At 41.0% G+C, this 17,911-nt stretch overlaps 2 protein-coding genes across 6 annotated transcripts in view; one reads left to right on the forward strand and one right to left on the reverse strand.

Annotated features, from left to right (window-relative positions):
• CNNM2 (cyclin and CBS domain divalent metal cation transport mediator 2) overlaps window positions 1-17,911 on the forward strand; it is a 129,349-nt gene that overhangs the window by 98,869 nt on the left and 12,569 nt on the right. Inside the window, exons 3-6 of one of the 3 annotated variants that reach the window (XM_081191249.1) lie at window positions 2,220-2,357; window positions 4,913-5,082; window positions 10,465-10,558; window positions 14,819-14,884. In XM_081191249.1, coding sequence (XP_081047375.1) covers window positions 2,220-2,357; window positions 4,913-5,082; window positions 10,465-10,558; window positions 14,819-14,884 — 468 coding nt within the window. Of the gene's footprint in view, window positions 1-2,219; window positions 2,358-4,912; window positions 5,083-6,087; window positions 6,289-10,464; window positions 10,559-14,818; window positions 14,885-17,911 lie in introns of those variants that run through there. The other 2 variants (XM_081191251.1, XM_081191250.1) reach the window with 2 other exon arrangements.
• NT5C2 (5'-nucleotidase, cytosolic II) overlaps window positions 17,246-17,911 on the reverse strand; it is a 105,193-nt gene continuing 104,527 nt past the window's right edge. For all 3 annotated transcript variants that reach the window (XR_014007470.1, XM_081191259.1, XM_081191262.1), the window contains one exon: window positions 17,246-17,674. Coding sequence is in view for 1 of the 3 variants with exons in the window: in XM_081191259.1 (XP_081047385.1) it covers window positions 17,624-17,674 (51 nt within the window). In the remaining 2 variants the exon portion in view is untranslated. The remainder of the gene's footprint in view (window positions 17,675-17,911) is intronic.

Raw genomic sequence — 17,911 nt, forward strand, 5'->3', positions numbered from 1 at the left:
GGTAGATTACTTTTTAATCTGTTTAGGTAAGCAGTGGTAGAAAAGTACCAAACAGCATTTAGTAAGTTTTCCTATGGTTGTGATATTTTTATGTTTTCCCCCTTATATTTTTGTGTGTATTTTATTGTACTGGATGTTAAGTATTGTTTAAAGTGACTGTTTTAATTTGCATGCACTGTGTGTATACTGTGGCTAAATATTGTAGTGTTTTTAAATATAATCACATTGGGTGTTATCTTTTTAGCATATATAATTTTGTGTTATTTTTACAGACATTTCCCTTAATAAAGAATGTTGAAATAAGACAAGAGATCCATCATTCCTCTTCCATCTTTTGCCCGTTCCCCTTGGAAGAAAAGGGGATGGGTGGGAAGAAGGTTCATTCTTATTGGCATGATCTCTTGTCCCTCACCTCACTGTAACTTTAAAAAGGAAGGGAAAAGTGAGGGTATAAGGAGATGAATTGTTCATTTGCTGTATCTGAGTTCCAGTCATTCAGTGGAACTCTTTACAGGGGAAGTGGAAAAAGCATAAATGGAACTTCATTATCTGTATGATACATAATTCCTGTGTGTGTAGGATGCAGAAAATGATGGAAGCCCTTCTGTGAATTATCATGGGTTTCCACTTGAAAATACGTTAGGTTTGATTTTACCATAAAGAGAAAGCAATGATTCTGTAAATATTTCGATTTTTAAACATTTGCCCGTTACAACTTTCTTCATTTCCTGTTTGGTTCATTCTTCATTTCCTATGGGGTGTTAGGGGAGAGGTAGTGCCTCTGGTGGGGGACATGCCATGCTCCTTCTGGGGTAGTTTGTCCATCTTTGGTCCTTATCCTGCACTCAGCTGTCACCTGTGGCTCCTAAAAGCTGTCAGCATGTGACAGCAGCACTATGAAAAGGCTTCGACTTGTGGCTAAACCAGGTGAGGGTGACAAATGGGTCTCAAACCCTCAATAGGTTAAGGACATCCCTGCATATGAAGACAGGCTCTGGTGGATTGAGGGGACAAGACCAATAGTAGGTCCAATGGTCAAGAATGCATTTTCTGCACATGCTGTAGAGGAAAGTGAGGGGCAGATGGGGCTCACCAACCTGGGAAGGTAGCCCATCTAGGAGAAGGAAAACTCTGATCCTAAACCTCCACTGCTTTGCAGGATATCTTTGAGAGAAGAAATGCTAAGGAGTGAACCCTACACAAATCCGGAGAGGAGTCCCTAAGATGGTTGGATGGCGGCTTGTATGCCTCCTCCTGGCAAATCCTGTTGCCAAGCACATTGCTTTTCTTTCCTTTGTATTACATCAGTGAGGCCGAAAGGGGAGGAGGTTTTGTTGTATGGGCAGCCCAGGACCTCCATACACACTGTCTAAGCTTGCGCCCCAGAGAGGTTACTTCGGTGCTGCTAATGCAGCAGTTTGGCTTCACCTCCCCAAGGTGCGCCCCACTGTCTATCAATGGGTGCCAACAACATTTTTAAAAAATAAAATCATAGGACTTTTACAGTACTTGGCTACTAAGCATTCCTATATTGCTGTAAATATCTCAGTTCCGGCTAGGCATTTCACTGCTGTTGTAGACACTTCTACTAGTTCCACAGCTAATCTAATAGGCAGCAGGGCCAACTTTCCTCCACTTGGTTCATAAAATCTATTAAATTCACCTAACCTGATACAGTTTTCTTGTTCACACTAAATATTTATGAGAGCAATAAATCCACTCCTGATGATCTTCAGGATCTGTGAGTTGTTTCTTTCACAACAACTCTTTCCCAAAATACTTCCATTGTAGAGTTATTGTATAATGTATAAAGACATTACAGTGCTGCTTATAGAGCAGCACTGATGACTTCTGGCACAGGGTGTCCCTTTGTGCTGATACAGTATTTTGGCTGATTTTTCTGTTCTGAGCACAGCATGAAAACAGAGTCATAAGTTTGTTCACTCTATAACTTGAACTTAAATGCTTGCAATTATTCAGGTGTTAGGAGCGAAATAACCCCAAAATCTTGTAGGTAGATGAATAGATCTTCACATAGGTGCATGAGATTCTTCCTGTGCTGTTGATTTCAGTTTGCAGTGATTGTGCTCATAACTTCAAGAGTTTTTATTTTATGAGAATGGCATGATGTATGTGTGCTTATTCCTGTTTCTAAACAGTGTCACCCAGTGTTCATGTTGGACCCTGATTGAATTATTGTTTTATTTCTCCATCTCCAGCTGATAACAAGACCAAAAAGAAAGTAGCCCATCGAGAGAGAAAGCAGGACTTCTCTGCCTTCAAACAGACAGACAGTGAAATGAAGGTTAAAATATCACCACAGTTGCTGTTGGCAATGCACCGTTTCCTAGCAACAGGCAAGTGTGGCTTATCACAGTTTGATCACTCCGGGGTCCAAGAGCTGATTTGCTAGTAGAGTGTGCTGATACGGTGGGTGGGACAGTGCAAGCTGACACAAAGGTTGGGTCCTAGAGAGTGATAAACCATGCCATTGTTGTGTCTCTCTCTCCCCCCCCCCCCCCGTTTTAATTCCCTTCATTATTCGGTTTTGACACTTGCTCTCCAGGACACTAATGAGAAGGAGGGTCAGTAATTTAAATTAAAAATGGATCTGGGATATGTAGAAGTGCCACATTGTACATGTTTTGACTCCAACAGACTGAAGGCCAAGTTTCATGTTACATAGAACCATCTGTCAGGGATTCTTTAGCCGTGATTCCTGCAATGCAGGGCATTGGACTAGATGACCCTTGGGGTCCCTTCCAACCCTGCAATTTTATAAATCTGTGGAAGTTTTCTGTGACTTTTATTTATTTACTGTGTGATTTGCAGTCCCCCCCCCTTTAGTCAGTTGGGTATGTATGGAGTGTTAGGGGAGGGGTAGTACCTCTGGTGGGAGTCATTTTAGTGCTGCTAGTGCAGCAGTTTGACTTCACCCCCACACTCCATTGTCTCTCGAGACAGACAGATGCCAACAACCCTACAGCCAAGAATACCGGAGCAGCAAACAATAACATTAAAATCACTATTAACAATAAAAAATTGAAACAAAATAAACCAATCGGCATCATAAAATTAAAAGCAATCACAAGTAAAACTGGCAACAGAAACAATTTAATGAGAAGCAGTTACTGGGTATTGTAAACAGAAGCGGAGGGTGGTTAGGAAAGGGGTACTTAACCCCTTCCCTACTGGCTGTTTTTCCTTTCAAAATCTCTGTTTCTGCGTCTCTCTCTTATCCTGCAGGACAAAAGGAGTTTGTTGAGGAATTTTGAGAAATAAAATGCCCAATGGGAAGGGAATTAAGCATCCTTTCCTGTCCTTCCTCTTCTTTTGTTCATTAAATAAAAAAGTTGGCCATGAGTTACCCAGAACTACAAGTAACACACACACACACACAGGCCCTAACTTCTAGCAAATAGATTCTCAGAAGAAATGATATAATCGTGGACCCTTCATTAAATAGTTTGTGATGCTAAGTGTCTTTTATTGGAAGAGCATCTGGAATCAAGAGTGAGAATGCAACCTTCTATCTACAAGCTGTTCCTGGATTTATAGGTGTTTTTAAATGCCTACTGTTCAGGAGATTTGTAATATTAGTTTGTAATTCCTATCAGTGGGTATGATAGTAGCCTATTAGACTAAAAAAGGAATCCTGACCCTCTTTTGAATGGGCACATGTCTGCAGTCTAACATTGTCCAGAAGTTTGGCTGATTCTTGGGCAGCCTTAGCAGTGAGTCTAGGGATTAGAAGAGCTTTTGTCTCTGAATATCACTTTCATTCTAGAAAATTGTGCTCTAGAGAGCAATTCACATGAGAGTATGTTGGCTGAAGTTATATATCAGTTATGTTCTAGGAATCTTGTAGTTGGGACCATTTGCTAATGCAACTTCAAGAGGAAGACTCCTCAGAGAGGGAGTGTTGGATTTACAGAGAATAAATGTACAATATCTTTCTTAAACTAATTTGCACAGAATGGTCCATGCCATACACACGGACTCCAAAAGCAGTCTTTATGATTCTAGTGCTTGTGTGCTTTTGTAAGAAGATATGATGTATTAGACTTGAAATATTAATTCTGCTCAGAGCCATTAAGATAGTATATTTAGACTGTTTGAGCAATATGAATAAATATATAGCAGAAATGTTGAGATTGGTGCTTTGCATTTCAATATATTAACTATTAACTGTGCCCCATGTTGAAAATATTTTAGTTTTATCCTTGTGGAAGTGTCAAATAGTAAGATTTAAAAACTGGAGAAAGCATTGTGTGACAGCCACTGTAATCCTAGTTATTTGAAAATGGTCTCACTTTTGCCATTCTGTTTGGATCACAGACCTATTTGGATCAGGCTCACTGGCCCCTTTTTCTATTTTGTGTGGTGACTGAGCTGAAGTAAACACATATAGGACTTCTAGGCCTATAAAAAGCAAATATTAAAAGCCTCCAGTCACTGCAGAAAATACTTTCATTCACAATTCAAGAAGCAGCTTTAGTGATGCCAGCTTTCTAAATAGCCTTAATACCATTTTCATATTGTTGCATCTCTCTAAATTGAAACTGCTGTTACCACAATCTGGAAACTAACTTAATTGAAAGAGAAAGTCTGCATTTCTGGGGCTAAAATTAACTATGTGTTTCTTTGAACTGGATGTGCATCACAAAATTGGTCTCTGGGCTGATTTTGTGATTATTTGCTTCATGATAAAAATAATATTAGGATATGTTCTGAGGTGGTCACTAGACTAACTGTGGGATTACTGAGCAGTTTAATAAGGGGATCACTTTTGCCTTCAAAACCCGAATATTAGGTCTGCAAATGTATTTTGTGTAATGGATACAAAGTAGTGATCCACGTGAGTCATCTAATGCACCGTGGGGTAAATGTCAAGTTGTGTTTATGTCTTCAGAGGTTGAAGCATTTGGCCCATCCCAGATGTCTGAAAAGATTCTCCTAAGGCTACTGAAGCATCCCAATGTGATTCAGGAGTTGAAGTATGATGAGAAGAACAAGAAAGCCCCTGAATGCTACCTCTATCAGCGAAACAAGCCTGTTGATTACTTCGTTCTAATTTTACAGGTCAGGTCTATGAATATATAAGCATCTTTCTCTCCTGCAGCAAAATTGAGCATCATCTCAGCAACAGTGACTATATTCTATATACTACCTAGAGTAGCCTTTTTCAACTCTCTGGATGTTGTTGGACTACAGTTCCTGTCAGCTCCAACCACCTGGGCCAATAGTTGGGGATAATGGGAGTTGTAGTTCACCATCTAAAGAACCATGGGTTGGTAAAGGCTGGCTTAGAGCTTGTAATGGGAAGGGAGCCAGGGTTCCTAGCTTGGCTTGCTTTTTTTCTGCCTGACTGCGATATGCATGTCAGGACAAAACTAGATGAAGTACACTAGGGTAAAATTAGAAACGCGAATGGCTTAAAAAAACCAAAAACAAGTAGCCAGTGCGGAACCTCTGACTTGGATTGGGACTCTTGTAGCATTTTTTTTGCTATTTGCGTGAATCAGAGTTTACACAACAGCCTGTGTCTACTATTTACATTTTAAAAGCCATTCAAACAACTGGTGATTATATTATTAGTGTGATTTCTAGCTTTCCACTTAGCCATCAAGTGAAGCACTTCAACTTTTCTTTAGTACAGTAGTGTTTATGTTCAAATTCTTTTGCTTGGAGTTTCTGATGAAAAGTAGTGAAGGCATGTATTAAATATTAGTAAGTTCTGAAGTGAAAAAGGATATATGTGTAATTAAAATTTCTAAGGAAATAATGGAAAGCAAACAAATAGTATTTACTAGGGACAAGGTAGATACAGGGTGCTTTTGTGAATTGTTCCAGCAGTGGCAAAAATTAGCTCCCTCTTTTGGCAATTTTGGGGAGTGCACTGGAAAAGGGTTGTTGGTCCAAATGAAGTAAAGGCTAATAGTTATCGAGTTGGTTGATCGTGAGGATGTACAAACTGTACTTTTAATTGTCTTTGGTTACTGTTAATGACATCATCGTGTAACCAAATCTGATTGGCTTGTAATTACATTCATTGCATGATCCTTGATTTTCCTTGCATGATCCCAGCCAGAGAGTGAAGTCCTACTAGACAATGAAAATGGCACCAAAGCAGGGAAGAGATTGGAAATAAGCAAGAAGCAAACAAGCTCAAAGGGAGGTTTTGCAAAATATGCTCCCTACCCAAAAGGTATATTACCATTTAGGCTGGGCAAAAGGTTTTTTGGGTGGTTTGCTACGTGTGGTCAGCGCTGAAGCCCAGCATTGCCTTTTACCATCATTTCTGGACGATTATATTTACTAAGAGAACAGCACCACCTACTGACTTGCTAATGTCTTGTTCTGCTTTGCCCTTGGAGTATAAGTCACCCTTAAATGTATTCACATCTGAAGCAAAGGTCACTTTGCTTTACATGTGAATGATTACTATAGAAGACTGATCATCTCACCCTGCCCCTCACAGCTGTAGGAAGGAATGGGAAGCTGGTGCCCTGCTTGACGCAGCAGCAGGTAGCTTTGATGGCTCTTCAGTCCTCTTGTCCTGGGCTTTCTTCTTCCACTCCCACAAGAGTTGCAGCTCTTAGCCTATTCCTCCTCCTCCTCCTCCTCCTCCTCCTCCTCCACATCTGCTCTTTCTTTGTTTGGCTTCCTGTATTGGTGGGCCAGGTCTGATCTATAGCCACCCTCCTCCTCCAGGCTCCATGTGTGGTGGTTCTTTCACGTAATGTTGGCATTTTCCCTGAGCCACTGCTTTGCTCACCATTTCAGTGGTGAAGAATCCATGGAAGTTCTCAGGCTGGATAAAATTAAGTAGGGTTAAGTTTTATTGTTTATTAACTGCAGTACAGTAATCTGCCTTCTGTCTCAGTTGGAGCAGCTACTATTCAGAAATTATCTTAACATCGTGAATGTGAGCTGAATTTGTAATGTAAAATGGTTTTCCAAGTTTGTTTTGATGCCATGTGGATGGCTGGATAAAAGTCTTAACATCTGTACATATATTTCTCTTGGAAAACGTTTTGTGTTTGGTACATGTTTTTAAAATTTCCAATAACGTTTATAAAGCAAAAAAGCAGGGTTAAGCAGGGAATTTGCATCCAGCTCTTGGACTGGAGGGTCCACGCTCTTCAGGGTTGCAGTGCAGAATACATGTGTGGTTGTGGCATGTGGTCCCCTCTAGTAGCTGGCATGTGTGTTGCATTGATGCAATCACTATTTTTGCACATGGTCGACCTCACACGGTTGTTGTGAGATTCAATATTGGGGGTGGGTCACTGTCCTGGCAAACCTCCTGTGGGAATGGGGGTTCAGTGTGTTTTGGAGGATATTTGTGAGGGGAAATTCAGTGTGTGGCGTTCACTGTGGGCTCAAGTATATATAGAGTTGCAGTGTGATTGGATTACAGTGAAGTGTGAGCATTTGTGGGGTTTCTAAATATGTCTGTGGACCCCCAAAGGTTGATAATTCCTGACCACTGCACCACACTGTCATATAGGAAGGGGGAGCTGTGGGGGCTGTCTGCATGATTGTGGTATGTAGTCACCCATGCTTTCAAATGCACCCAGAGATCCAACATGAATTGACAAGCCCTCATCTATCATCTGTACTCCGATGTTATATTTTATAATTATATGAATAGGCATTGCAGATGGTGGCAAAGTAGGTGCTATGCCTATTAAAATTAGGTGGCTCCCTCTGCAGACACTGCACTTCTGGCGAAATCTTAGTTTCACTTTTGCTTTGTCGTGCAGGGTAATAGTTTGCCAGTATTTGTTTTCCATAGATTTCAGTGGGTCAGGAAAACTGTAATAACATTTGCACTGATTAGAACTTTGCCAAACCAACAAAAGTGTGGGATGTTGAACAAGCCTGACTAAATCAGTCACGGCTTTCAGCAAAATTGGGGGGTGGGGTGGTGATTTATTGTTAACTGGTAATAATGGTCAAAGTTCAGTTTTCAGCACTTTTAAAACTTGCTATGTCTGTGGCAATTTGAATCTTATCGGTTTGAAATTTGGCACTTTCATAGCTATATCATGTATGGCAAGTTTGAAGTTATCAGCCAGACATACCCCATTTTATAAGCTAAAGAATATTGAGGCTTATAATGACAGACTCACCTTAACTATAGGAGTCATCCTGTGCACTTATAACTATATGGATAGTTACTTTTTGTAGCTTTGCTTCATGGAAGGAGGTGATTTGTGTAGCATCTTATGTGAATCTTGTGGAATGTGGCGTATGTCTAGCCTACTTTTCCTCAAGCTTCTTGGGGGCAAGGTCACAAAAGTTAAAATGAGGAATGCATCCTTTGTTCCTTTCGGATACTTTGTTTAGTCAGTTAGTATATTAGTTTTTTCCTCATGTGAAAAACACTTCTTCCACTTTTCTTTACATCAGCTAATAGGTGGGCATTCTCCAACAATAGCAACTTTCTCTTGGAATGTGATGCGTAACATAAAAAGAATTTGTCAGGATAGCAATAGTTCAAACCCGCCCCAATGGTGAATTATGTGTTGCTGTTCAGTCATACAATCCATCTCACTTTCCTGCTTTCTGTGTCAGTCTCCCCTTCCTACTGATCTCTTTGGTACTTAGTGGGGAGGTGGAGATGGACACACACACGCTCAAAATATTATATTAGGGGAGAGGGGAACAAGTATCTGCTTCTTGACTAGAGCATTAAAACATTCATCGAGCTGGGTTGTTGCAGAACTTGTATGTGAGATAGCACAGATGGCCTTGATTTTCTTTTCTACTAGTCAGTTAAGAACTGTTAAGGCCCTAAATGTTCTTGGAGACAAATTAGAAATGATTATTGAAAGGGAGCATATGTCCAAAAGGGCAGCTTTTTGCCAGACTTATCACTGTTGCTCCCACCAGCAACAGCCAGTGATGTAGGACTGGGAACACGCAACAAGATGACGTCATGGCAAAAGTGAGACTGCCAAAGCATTAGAGAGAATTGTCGGGTGGGAGAGAGAGAATTGTACCCATTTTGAGTAGCCACACCTGGTGTAGCATTGTCTGTTTTTGCTTTGAATAATTTCCTGATTAACACTACAAATGTTGTTATAGCATTACTGTGAGTATAATGAGTAGCAATTACTGAAACAAATAAGGTAAACTGGTTAGTTAATAGCATTTTTCTTCTGGATCCCTATATGTAGGGCAATATAGAAATGGCTGTCTGCATGATGCAGGTTGCTTTTACTTGGAGAATAATGTTAGAACCCAGATTAGCTGATTTTCTACAAGGCCAATAGTATCTGTCCTCATTCACACTGAAATCAACCATTCCCTAAATGGTGTGCTGTGGGGATAAGTAGCAAAGCCTATAATGTTTGCAGAATTGTGCATGTTTTGCTGCCTCTTTTGGGTACTCCTTCTCACACCATGGGCTTTACAATATGTTGAACCAGTAGCATGGGATGTACCTGTGTAGACCTGTCCTTACTGTTGGCATAGGATGCAATGCATATTTCTGAAAATAAATTGGGCAAGTTTAATTCATTAGAATTGTGCTTTTTGTCAGCTGTTGAATAGCATGCCCCTTTATCTAATATTTACCCTTCTCATTTGGGTTAGGTAACTGGACTTGGCATGCATGAGTGGTACTTGCTTGTTTCACTCACCCCTCTAGTCTTTCTTAGAAATAATATATCTGGCAAGAGTTGCATTGCTACAGCTTTCAGGAAGTTGCATTGTTATCTGAGTATGAAAATATTATGATGCTGCATGAGAAAAAATGCAAATCAATGCATAGTTATATGCAGTACAGTTTTAATTTGGAGATAATATAAGAAAAATACACAGCTGGATGACAGTAGGATCTGTTCTGTCCACCTACAATGGCTCCTACAGTAGCAGAATGTTGGTATTAGTTCAAGATTCCTGTTCACCTGTTGTTATGTTACAGGATATTTATAGGATAGCAATTCCAACCACACCAGTGCCGCAAGTGTACATTCTTTCTAGTCATTCATATAAAATGGGGTGATAAGGCAGCAGAACAGGGAACCATCTAGTACTAAGTTGAGATGATGGATCTGCAATGTGTGTGTGTGTGTGTGTGTGTGTGTGTGTGTGTGTGTCGGGGCTCTTCCATGAAATGCTACCTGAAACATTCTATGACAATATGTTGCGCAATGAAACTATACAGAGGCCCTGAAAAGATTATATTATACATGTAGTGTAGCCTTCTTCAAGTATTCAGAATCTTGAAGAATTATTTTTACCCATATATTTGTGATTTATTTGTGCATGATTGAGAAACTGCAGTATCTAGAACGCTGAATATGAATGGAAAAAGAAATTGTGGTGTTTTTTTTAAGCTTTATCTGCCTCACATGTTGATCTTATTGAACTTCAGATGAGGGATGAAAATTAACTCAAAGCAGGAATACTTTTGAACCCACTAGGAACATTGTCATCTTTTCTCCACAGGGGAAAGTGGAAGTGGAGGCTGGGAAAGAGGGAATGAAGTTTGAGGCTGGTGCTTTCTCTTACTATGGAGTGATGGCTCTCACAGCATCACCAGGTAATTTCTTAATTTCTCTGTTTGAAATTCCTTCCAGAACAAACATCCCCTACTGCTGGGGTGTTGAGGGCTAGAGGAACAAATTTAGTTTTTGATTAAATCTGATGAAGCAGTTCATAACAGTGCCCTGTCAACATAAACAGCTTGACATGGAGGAAACCTTAAGCCATCAGAAGTGTTTAATTAGAATGCCGCAGAATGTTTATTGGCACGAATCTAGCACAGTCTTTAGATTTGGTAGCTTAACATTTCTTGTTAATTTTTGTACTGAAAAATTGTCGGGACAAAAGAAGAAAATAAGCTGCTTGGAGATCAGGTCTGCCTACCATTGCAAATCTTTTTTTCAAATCAATAAATTAATCTTTTAAAAATTCAGAAATCCATATTAGAGCAATACCTTTTATTAGGCCAACCAAAACATCAGAAAATAGTGTGCAAGCCTTCAAGTTCTCAATAACTCCTCTTCAGTTAGATGGCAAAGCAGTGTGGGGAGAGAAAAAAAACTTGGCTGACAGGAGTACCATGAATCTTATTTAGTAAGAGTGTTAAGGAAGAATGTGGGAGGATGTAGCAGACATTCAAATAAGTCTCTTTCAGGTTCTATGCCAGTATCAGATTGCTTCAAGGTTAAGGGGTAAAAGAAACAGCAATGATGTCTTGTTAAGGTGTCAGAACAATTGTAGTCAAGTGGTTGACACTTCAACATATAAATAAGAGGTTTGCATTATGTGAGGGGTACAACTCTTCAATAATGATGTAGGCTAGCATAAGTTTGATCTCGCTCCTATCAGGTGGTATTGACAGTTGGTTTTTATTTTATTTTGTTGTTTAAAGCATTTTTAATCTGTTTTTTTTTCACCAGAAAGGCTCCCAACTCATTTTCAAAATCAGAAAGACCGTCCCCGCCCTCAGACTTACAATCTGAAAGACATGACAGACAAGGGGGAAAGGAACAAGGATAAAAACACTTGGGCACTGTTACAGTTCATATAACAGCTGGGATGAGAACAGTTCAGGTAGCCTGATGGAATGACTACCACTTGATGACAGCCGGGGAGAGCCACAGGCAGCTGGTCTCTCAACCAGAGTGCAACAGCACTTCTTTACTTCTCTCCCTTTGTTATGCAGCCTAGTGGAATGACTGTCACATTGGTTAATGAAAACTTCCTGGGTAACAAAACTTCAGATTTTCTGAAGTTCAGATTGTTAGAAGGCCTTTGCCAGAGTTTGATTAGTTCATATTTGTCTTTATAATAAAGCTTTTCTCCATCATGCTGTGGAATTATGCAGTGGTGGCTGGAAGATAGGGAGATGGAACAGTAGGTGGAGCCAGAGCCAGTGTTGGGCAGAGCCTAGTAATTCTAGTTTTGTCCCATCCTTCTCCCTGCTAAGTTCTACAAGGGCAGTGTTGATCCCAAGGAGGAGGAAGATGACATGCAATATTAAAGTATATAAATTATAAGTAAGGAGGCAAGCCAGTGGGGGCTGGATGAAGGCAGACTGAGTTTGGAGGGGCAGCGCCCCTTTGGCCCAAATGGATCAGCCTCTGTTGGGATTATGTGGGCATTTCTATGCCTGTTCCCTGTTGGAAAACTGGCTTTGTTTTAGAGTACTTGCTATGCCTTTCATCTGTGGGAGACAACACATACTTTCTGTAGGCTAAGGTGTACAGTACCTGTAGCGATTTATTTATATTTGTGCTAAGATACATATTTACAGCTGCCTAGAGTTAAAGTGGTACCTTGGTTCTCAAACTTAATCCATTCCGGAAGTCCATTCTAAAACCAAAGTGTTCCAAAACAAAGGCACGTTTTCCCATAGAAAGTAATGCAAAATGGATTAATCCTTTCCAGACTTTTAAAAACAACCTCTAAAATAGCAATTTAACATGAATTTTAATATCTAACAAGACCATTTCTGGATTAGGGTTAATTTTAGGATTGGATTAGTGTTAGGGTAAGGATTAGAATCAGGGTTAGGGTCAGTGTTGTTTTATGTTTTCTTGTGATTTTGATTCATTTGCGGTTTGTTTGCTTTTTTTCTAATTTGTTGTGTTGCTGCTTATTCATGCGTTGTAAGTTTTTTGGCTTTGTGATTTTCTGGAGAGTTTCAGTTTTAATTTTAAATGCTCAGGGGAGCGCAAAGCCTCCACCCCAGCTGAGAGATCCACACCCCTGCTCCTGCTTGCACGCGAGTAGGAGCTGGATTGGGCAGCTCAGCTGGGGAGCAGCTGGAGGCTCCTTCTCCTCAAGGGGGAAGTTTAAAGGAGCCCCCACCTCAGCATCAGAGCCCCTGCACCACCTGAAGGCAGCCAGGCAGAATAATTGCTGGGGTGGTGAAGGTGGAGGCAGCCCGGCAGCTGCATCTGAGAGCCCCTAAACTGCTGCTGGGGCAGCTGTCGGGCTGTCTCTGCATTGCTACCCTATGCTCCTTTAAACTTCTCTATTCTGAAGGCAGCCCTGTTTAGGGAAGCTTTTAATATCTGAATATCTATTGTATTTTAATATTTTGCTGGAAGCCGCCCAGAGTGGCTGGGAAAACCCAGCCAGATGGGCGGGTTATAAATAATAAATTATTATTATTATTATTATTATTATTATTATTATTATTATTATTATTATTATTATTATTAACACAGCCACACACTCCTTAATGGAAAAGTGTGAAGGAGCCTGCACCTCTCCAGGTGAGCAGCCCCGATCCAGCTCCTACTCCTGTGCAAGCAGGAATGGGGTTGGGGATCTCTTAGCTGGGAAGCGGAACTGTGTGCTCCTCAGCTGAGCTGCCCTGATCCAGCTTCTACTCCAGTGCAGGCAGGAGCCGGGGGCACTCAAAGCGGAAGTGTGGCACTGAAAAAGGAGTGTAACACTCAAAACGGAACAGTTCAGATTCCGAAAAAAATTCACAAAGTGGAACACCTACTTCTGGGTTTGTGGTGCTCGAATTCCAAGTTGTTCATGAACTAAGCTGTTCAAAAACCGAGGTACCACTGTATAGGGCAAAATCCAGTGGTGTCTGCCCACTTGTGTAACAGAAATCTACTTGCACAATGGGACTTCCAGTTTCTCTTCTGGGTGCCCCCTCAATCTGCTCCAGAGGGTTTCCTAGCCTCTGGAGGTAGACAAGGTGAGACAAGCCCTGGTTTCTTCTGTAGCATTGCTCTTATGCAACTATTCTACTAGAAAAGAAAGTGTTGCTCTTGCAATATGTCCCATTTCAGATTAATTTAGTATCGCATGCTGGTGCTGCATTCTCACCCACTTCTTTCCATGTTTTTGCATTTGAGGGGATAAATCCCTCTTCCAGATGCCATTTGAGCCTTTCCCTTGCAATAATCACTTCTCCAGAGCAATGCCTTTTACATCTTGGAGGAGGTGTGGGGAGAAGCAGGAGGCCTGCCTGGTGTCAGCATGGTCTGGTACTAAAGTGGCTGGTGCTGATTCTTGTTGTGTTGCTGCTGTATTTTCCTTTTAAACCATTTCAATCTCTGTACTGTCTTGATGCCTGATATCTTCCAGAATGCCTGGAATAGGATGAACTCTTAAAGGAATTCATAGTTGTAAGAAATAAAAGTTGCAGCTCACTCTGCAACAGCTGTCTTTGATGACAGCCAAAAGACTTTACAGAACGAAACACTGTTCTTGTCTGGAAAAAATGATGGCAATGTGGTGTTTTGAATTTTATGAGGCCCATGTTGACTAACGCAGTGGGATGAGCTGGAATTACCATTGCATTTTGTAACGTACGATCAAAATGGATAAGCTTGTTAAAATACTACTATCTTGACGCCTTGTGCTATACACACCTTATTTTTTGTCATATAGTTTTATTTAAAAGCATTAACATACTGATTAATATTTCAAAAAAATCTCTGAGTTGTGTACAGTCTAACAAACAAACAATATATCACTAAAACATTGCTTTATATCATTGTTAGTAAGTGCTGGGTCCCCAAGAGGACTAATGAACTATCGTTCCTAAATGAAAAGCTGTTCATATGTTTATGGTTAGTAAACAGGGAACATGTATAGTTGCACAACTCCTGATTTCTTGTACTATTTTAGTAAGATTCTGATCAGCTTTTCATTGCTTTATGTCCCTCCATTGTTTTCTACCCCTTTATTTTTTCCTCTAATTTTGAATTGTATTTTAGTTCTCTATTATGTGTCAACTGATCCTCTCTCCTGTTGATTATAGATACCAGCATCCTCACTGATCCTGACCTCATCTGTTTTTTTTTTCCTTCCCTCCTTCGTCTAGTTCCCTTGTCCCTGTCTCGTACCTTTGTTGTCAGCAGAACAGAATTATTAGCAGCAGGTACTCCAGGTAAACTTGCACGTTTCTTCTTCACCCTTTTGTCACTGCACTTACCCTCTATTGAATCAACAACAGCTTGCATTTACCAGATGCCCATTTTGTTGGAGAAATGCAGGCAAGATCAGGCCTGACAGGTAGGTGCTTGAGCTTATGTTTGTGATTAGTTAATAGCAAAAGGACACTGAAACAAAAACCAGTGCTTCTTTTATAAGAACGTAAGAAGAGCTTGCTGGATCAGGCCAGTGGCCCATCTAGTCCAGCATCCTGCTCTCCCAGTGGCCAACCAGTTGCCTGTGGGAAGTCCACATAATATATTCAGCCATGGAGAAGCTTTCCTTGACTGCTAACACTGAAGACTTTTTAAAACAACAGTTAACAATTAAAACAACAATTAAAGATATTGTTGAAGGAGATCACTCCCTGCCCAGTTTCTTTCTGATTGCACACAGGAGAGAGAGATCTCCTTTGTAAAGGGCTCTGAAAGATGTCTTTGCCAGTCCTTTCCACAGCCACCTCTGACAAGTAAGGCACTCTACAAAAAGAGTCAGGAATGGGCCAAACTAGATGTGACTATTGCCTTTGTATAGTTGTTTTTTCTTTCACAAATAGCTCACACAGGAGGCCCCAGGCTTGATCAGAACCATGAGATGAGGAAAGGGAGCATTTAACCCACCCCCACTGTGTTCAGTATCTATACACCCCACACCATCCCCCATTGGCTCCAAAGGGGGCTTTCCTTCCATTATGAATAGCAGGTAAAGGGAAGACAGCCAACCTAGGATCACAGCAGGGGCAAAGGGTTAAAGGCCCCTCTTATCACCATCTCAGTATGACCCACTATTCCACACCCATGTACTGGGTATTTGTGAAGGAAATTACATGATAAACATGTCTAATCTGATCCTCAGTCTGTCATACAGGCCATATCTGCAAGCCCGGTCAAAAACCTTCTTAAATAGCTAGAGAATTCCAATTCATCATGTGGAAACATGTTTTTGCAGCTACAGGTATTGAGGCAAGCAATCCCTATCCACGCTACCAGTGGAAGTTGCTCTGACCTTCCAAGTTCCAACTTCTGCAGCCTTCTCTTGTTCCCCTTCTCCAGGTGTTTCCTTGTTAAGGCTTCTAGGCCTCCCAAGATGCCTGCTGACATTTCCTCAGCGGCTGCCACTGTCAGTCTCAAACATGTCAGCATCTAGTTCTTCCAGTTGTGTCTGGCTTCTAAGGCATCATAACTGAAGTGGACTTTGGGGCACTCAAAGCACTTCCACATCCCAAAGCCACCTTTTGTTCTCAGGTACTTCCTTGTACTCCTGCACTAGGAAGTAGCACCTTAGCTGCATTGAGATTTCTCTAAGCATCTCCTAATCCTGTACAACATACCACTTCAGTCACAGCAGAGATGCTTCCCAAGAAGCCTGATAAGCCAGCCTGATAAGAGACATAACAGCCTTCAATAATGAAGGACCAGTTCCTTGGGATCTACCTTGTCTCGCTCAAAGCGATACAGTCCCCTTCTCTGTATTAATAGTTATCATCTATGAGATAGAAGCTAAGATTATCTTTCTGTATTGTGATTATCTTTCTGTATTGGTTGTGCAAAGGTAGGCATCTTGGAAGGTGAGCAAAATGAATTGTTACCAAGACAAATTGGAATCCAGTTTTGTTCAGCACCCTTTATTGTCTCAGAACAGCCTGAGGTTTTTGAAAGTGCATAGTGGTAATTAGTAATGGTGGTGTCAGCGGCCAGGAGAGTTTCCCCCAAGATTCAGCTCCACCCCATCTAGAGGAGGTGACTTTGCCATAGTGATCCATGCTCTGGTCATGTCCAGACTAGACACCTGCAATGTGCTCTACATGGGGTTGCCTTTAAAGATGGTTCAGAAACTTCTTCTGGTCCAAAATGAATCTGCCAGAATCCTACAAGGGTCCAGACAGTTGGTGTCTGTGACAGCTTAATTATATTAGTTGTACTGATTACCAATGTTTCAAGGCTCAATTTAAGGTGCTGGTTTTGACCTTTAAAGTCCTAAATGGTTTGTACCCAGCTGCAGGTTCCTGTACCATCTTGCCCACACTTTAAAGATCTGCTTTCAAATCTCTTCTGGTGTGTCTTCCCACTAGAGCTGAAAGGTCAATGGCCAGGAACAAGTTCTTCTCTGTGGTGGCCCAAAGATTTGGAATTCCATTCTCTTGGACTGACATCTTCACACTGCAGGGTTTCTAGAAGGCCTTGAAAGCCTTATGTCTTTCAACCAGCCTTCAAGGCATGATGCTTTACTGGCTGGTTGGTTGAAATATGATTTTTAGGGGCTCTTTTAAATTATATGAGGAGTGTTGTTTTGTTGTTTCTAGTTTAAAATTTCCCCCCCTCATTTTCTCTGCTTTATATTGTAACCTGTTTGAATGGGCATCCATCCCCCTCCCCCCAAAAAGAGTCCTAAAATATTTTACATAATGCATGTCTACAGAATCGTCCAGATTTTTCTGTTCCTATATAACTAGTAGGAATTTGACCTCTCACTTCCCTACAGAATAGAAGGAATTACATAGTATTGCAGCTCCAACCTGGGGGGGGGATCCAATCTGACTTGAATTTATTCAGTCACTTTGATAGGAGCAGCTGTGGTCTTGATCTGCTTTCTTCACGGCACCAGGCCTGGGGTGTATCCCTATCTGTCTTAGGCAGCAGTACTGTTTGAGAGGCTCTTGGGCCTGATGGGCTCTTCCACATAGTTGATATGAATTTCAGGTTGCAGCTATGCTCCCTGCAGTTGTGGGTCCTGAAGGTTTTCTCTCCTATATATTCAAAGAAATTTTAGTTGATTAATCATATGTCAGTAAATGAAATCATTTACATTTACATTAATTTGCATATGAATAAAACAGTACTTATGGTCCACGATGTTCCTACATGTTAGGTGTTAGCTAGCCTGGATAGCTCAGTTGATTAGAGTGTGGTGCTGATTATGCCAGGGTTGCAGGTTTGATCCCCATATGGAACTGCTGCATATTCCTGCCTTGCAGGGGGCTGGA

Source organism: Podarcis bocagei (genome assembly GCF_964188305.1).
Source record: "Podarcis bocagei genome assembly, chromosome: 4".
NCBI lineage: Eukaryota > Metazoa > Chordata > Lepidosauria > Squamata > Lacertidae > Podarcis > Podarcis bocagei.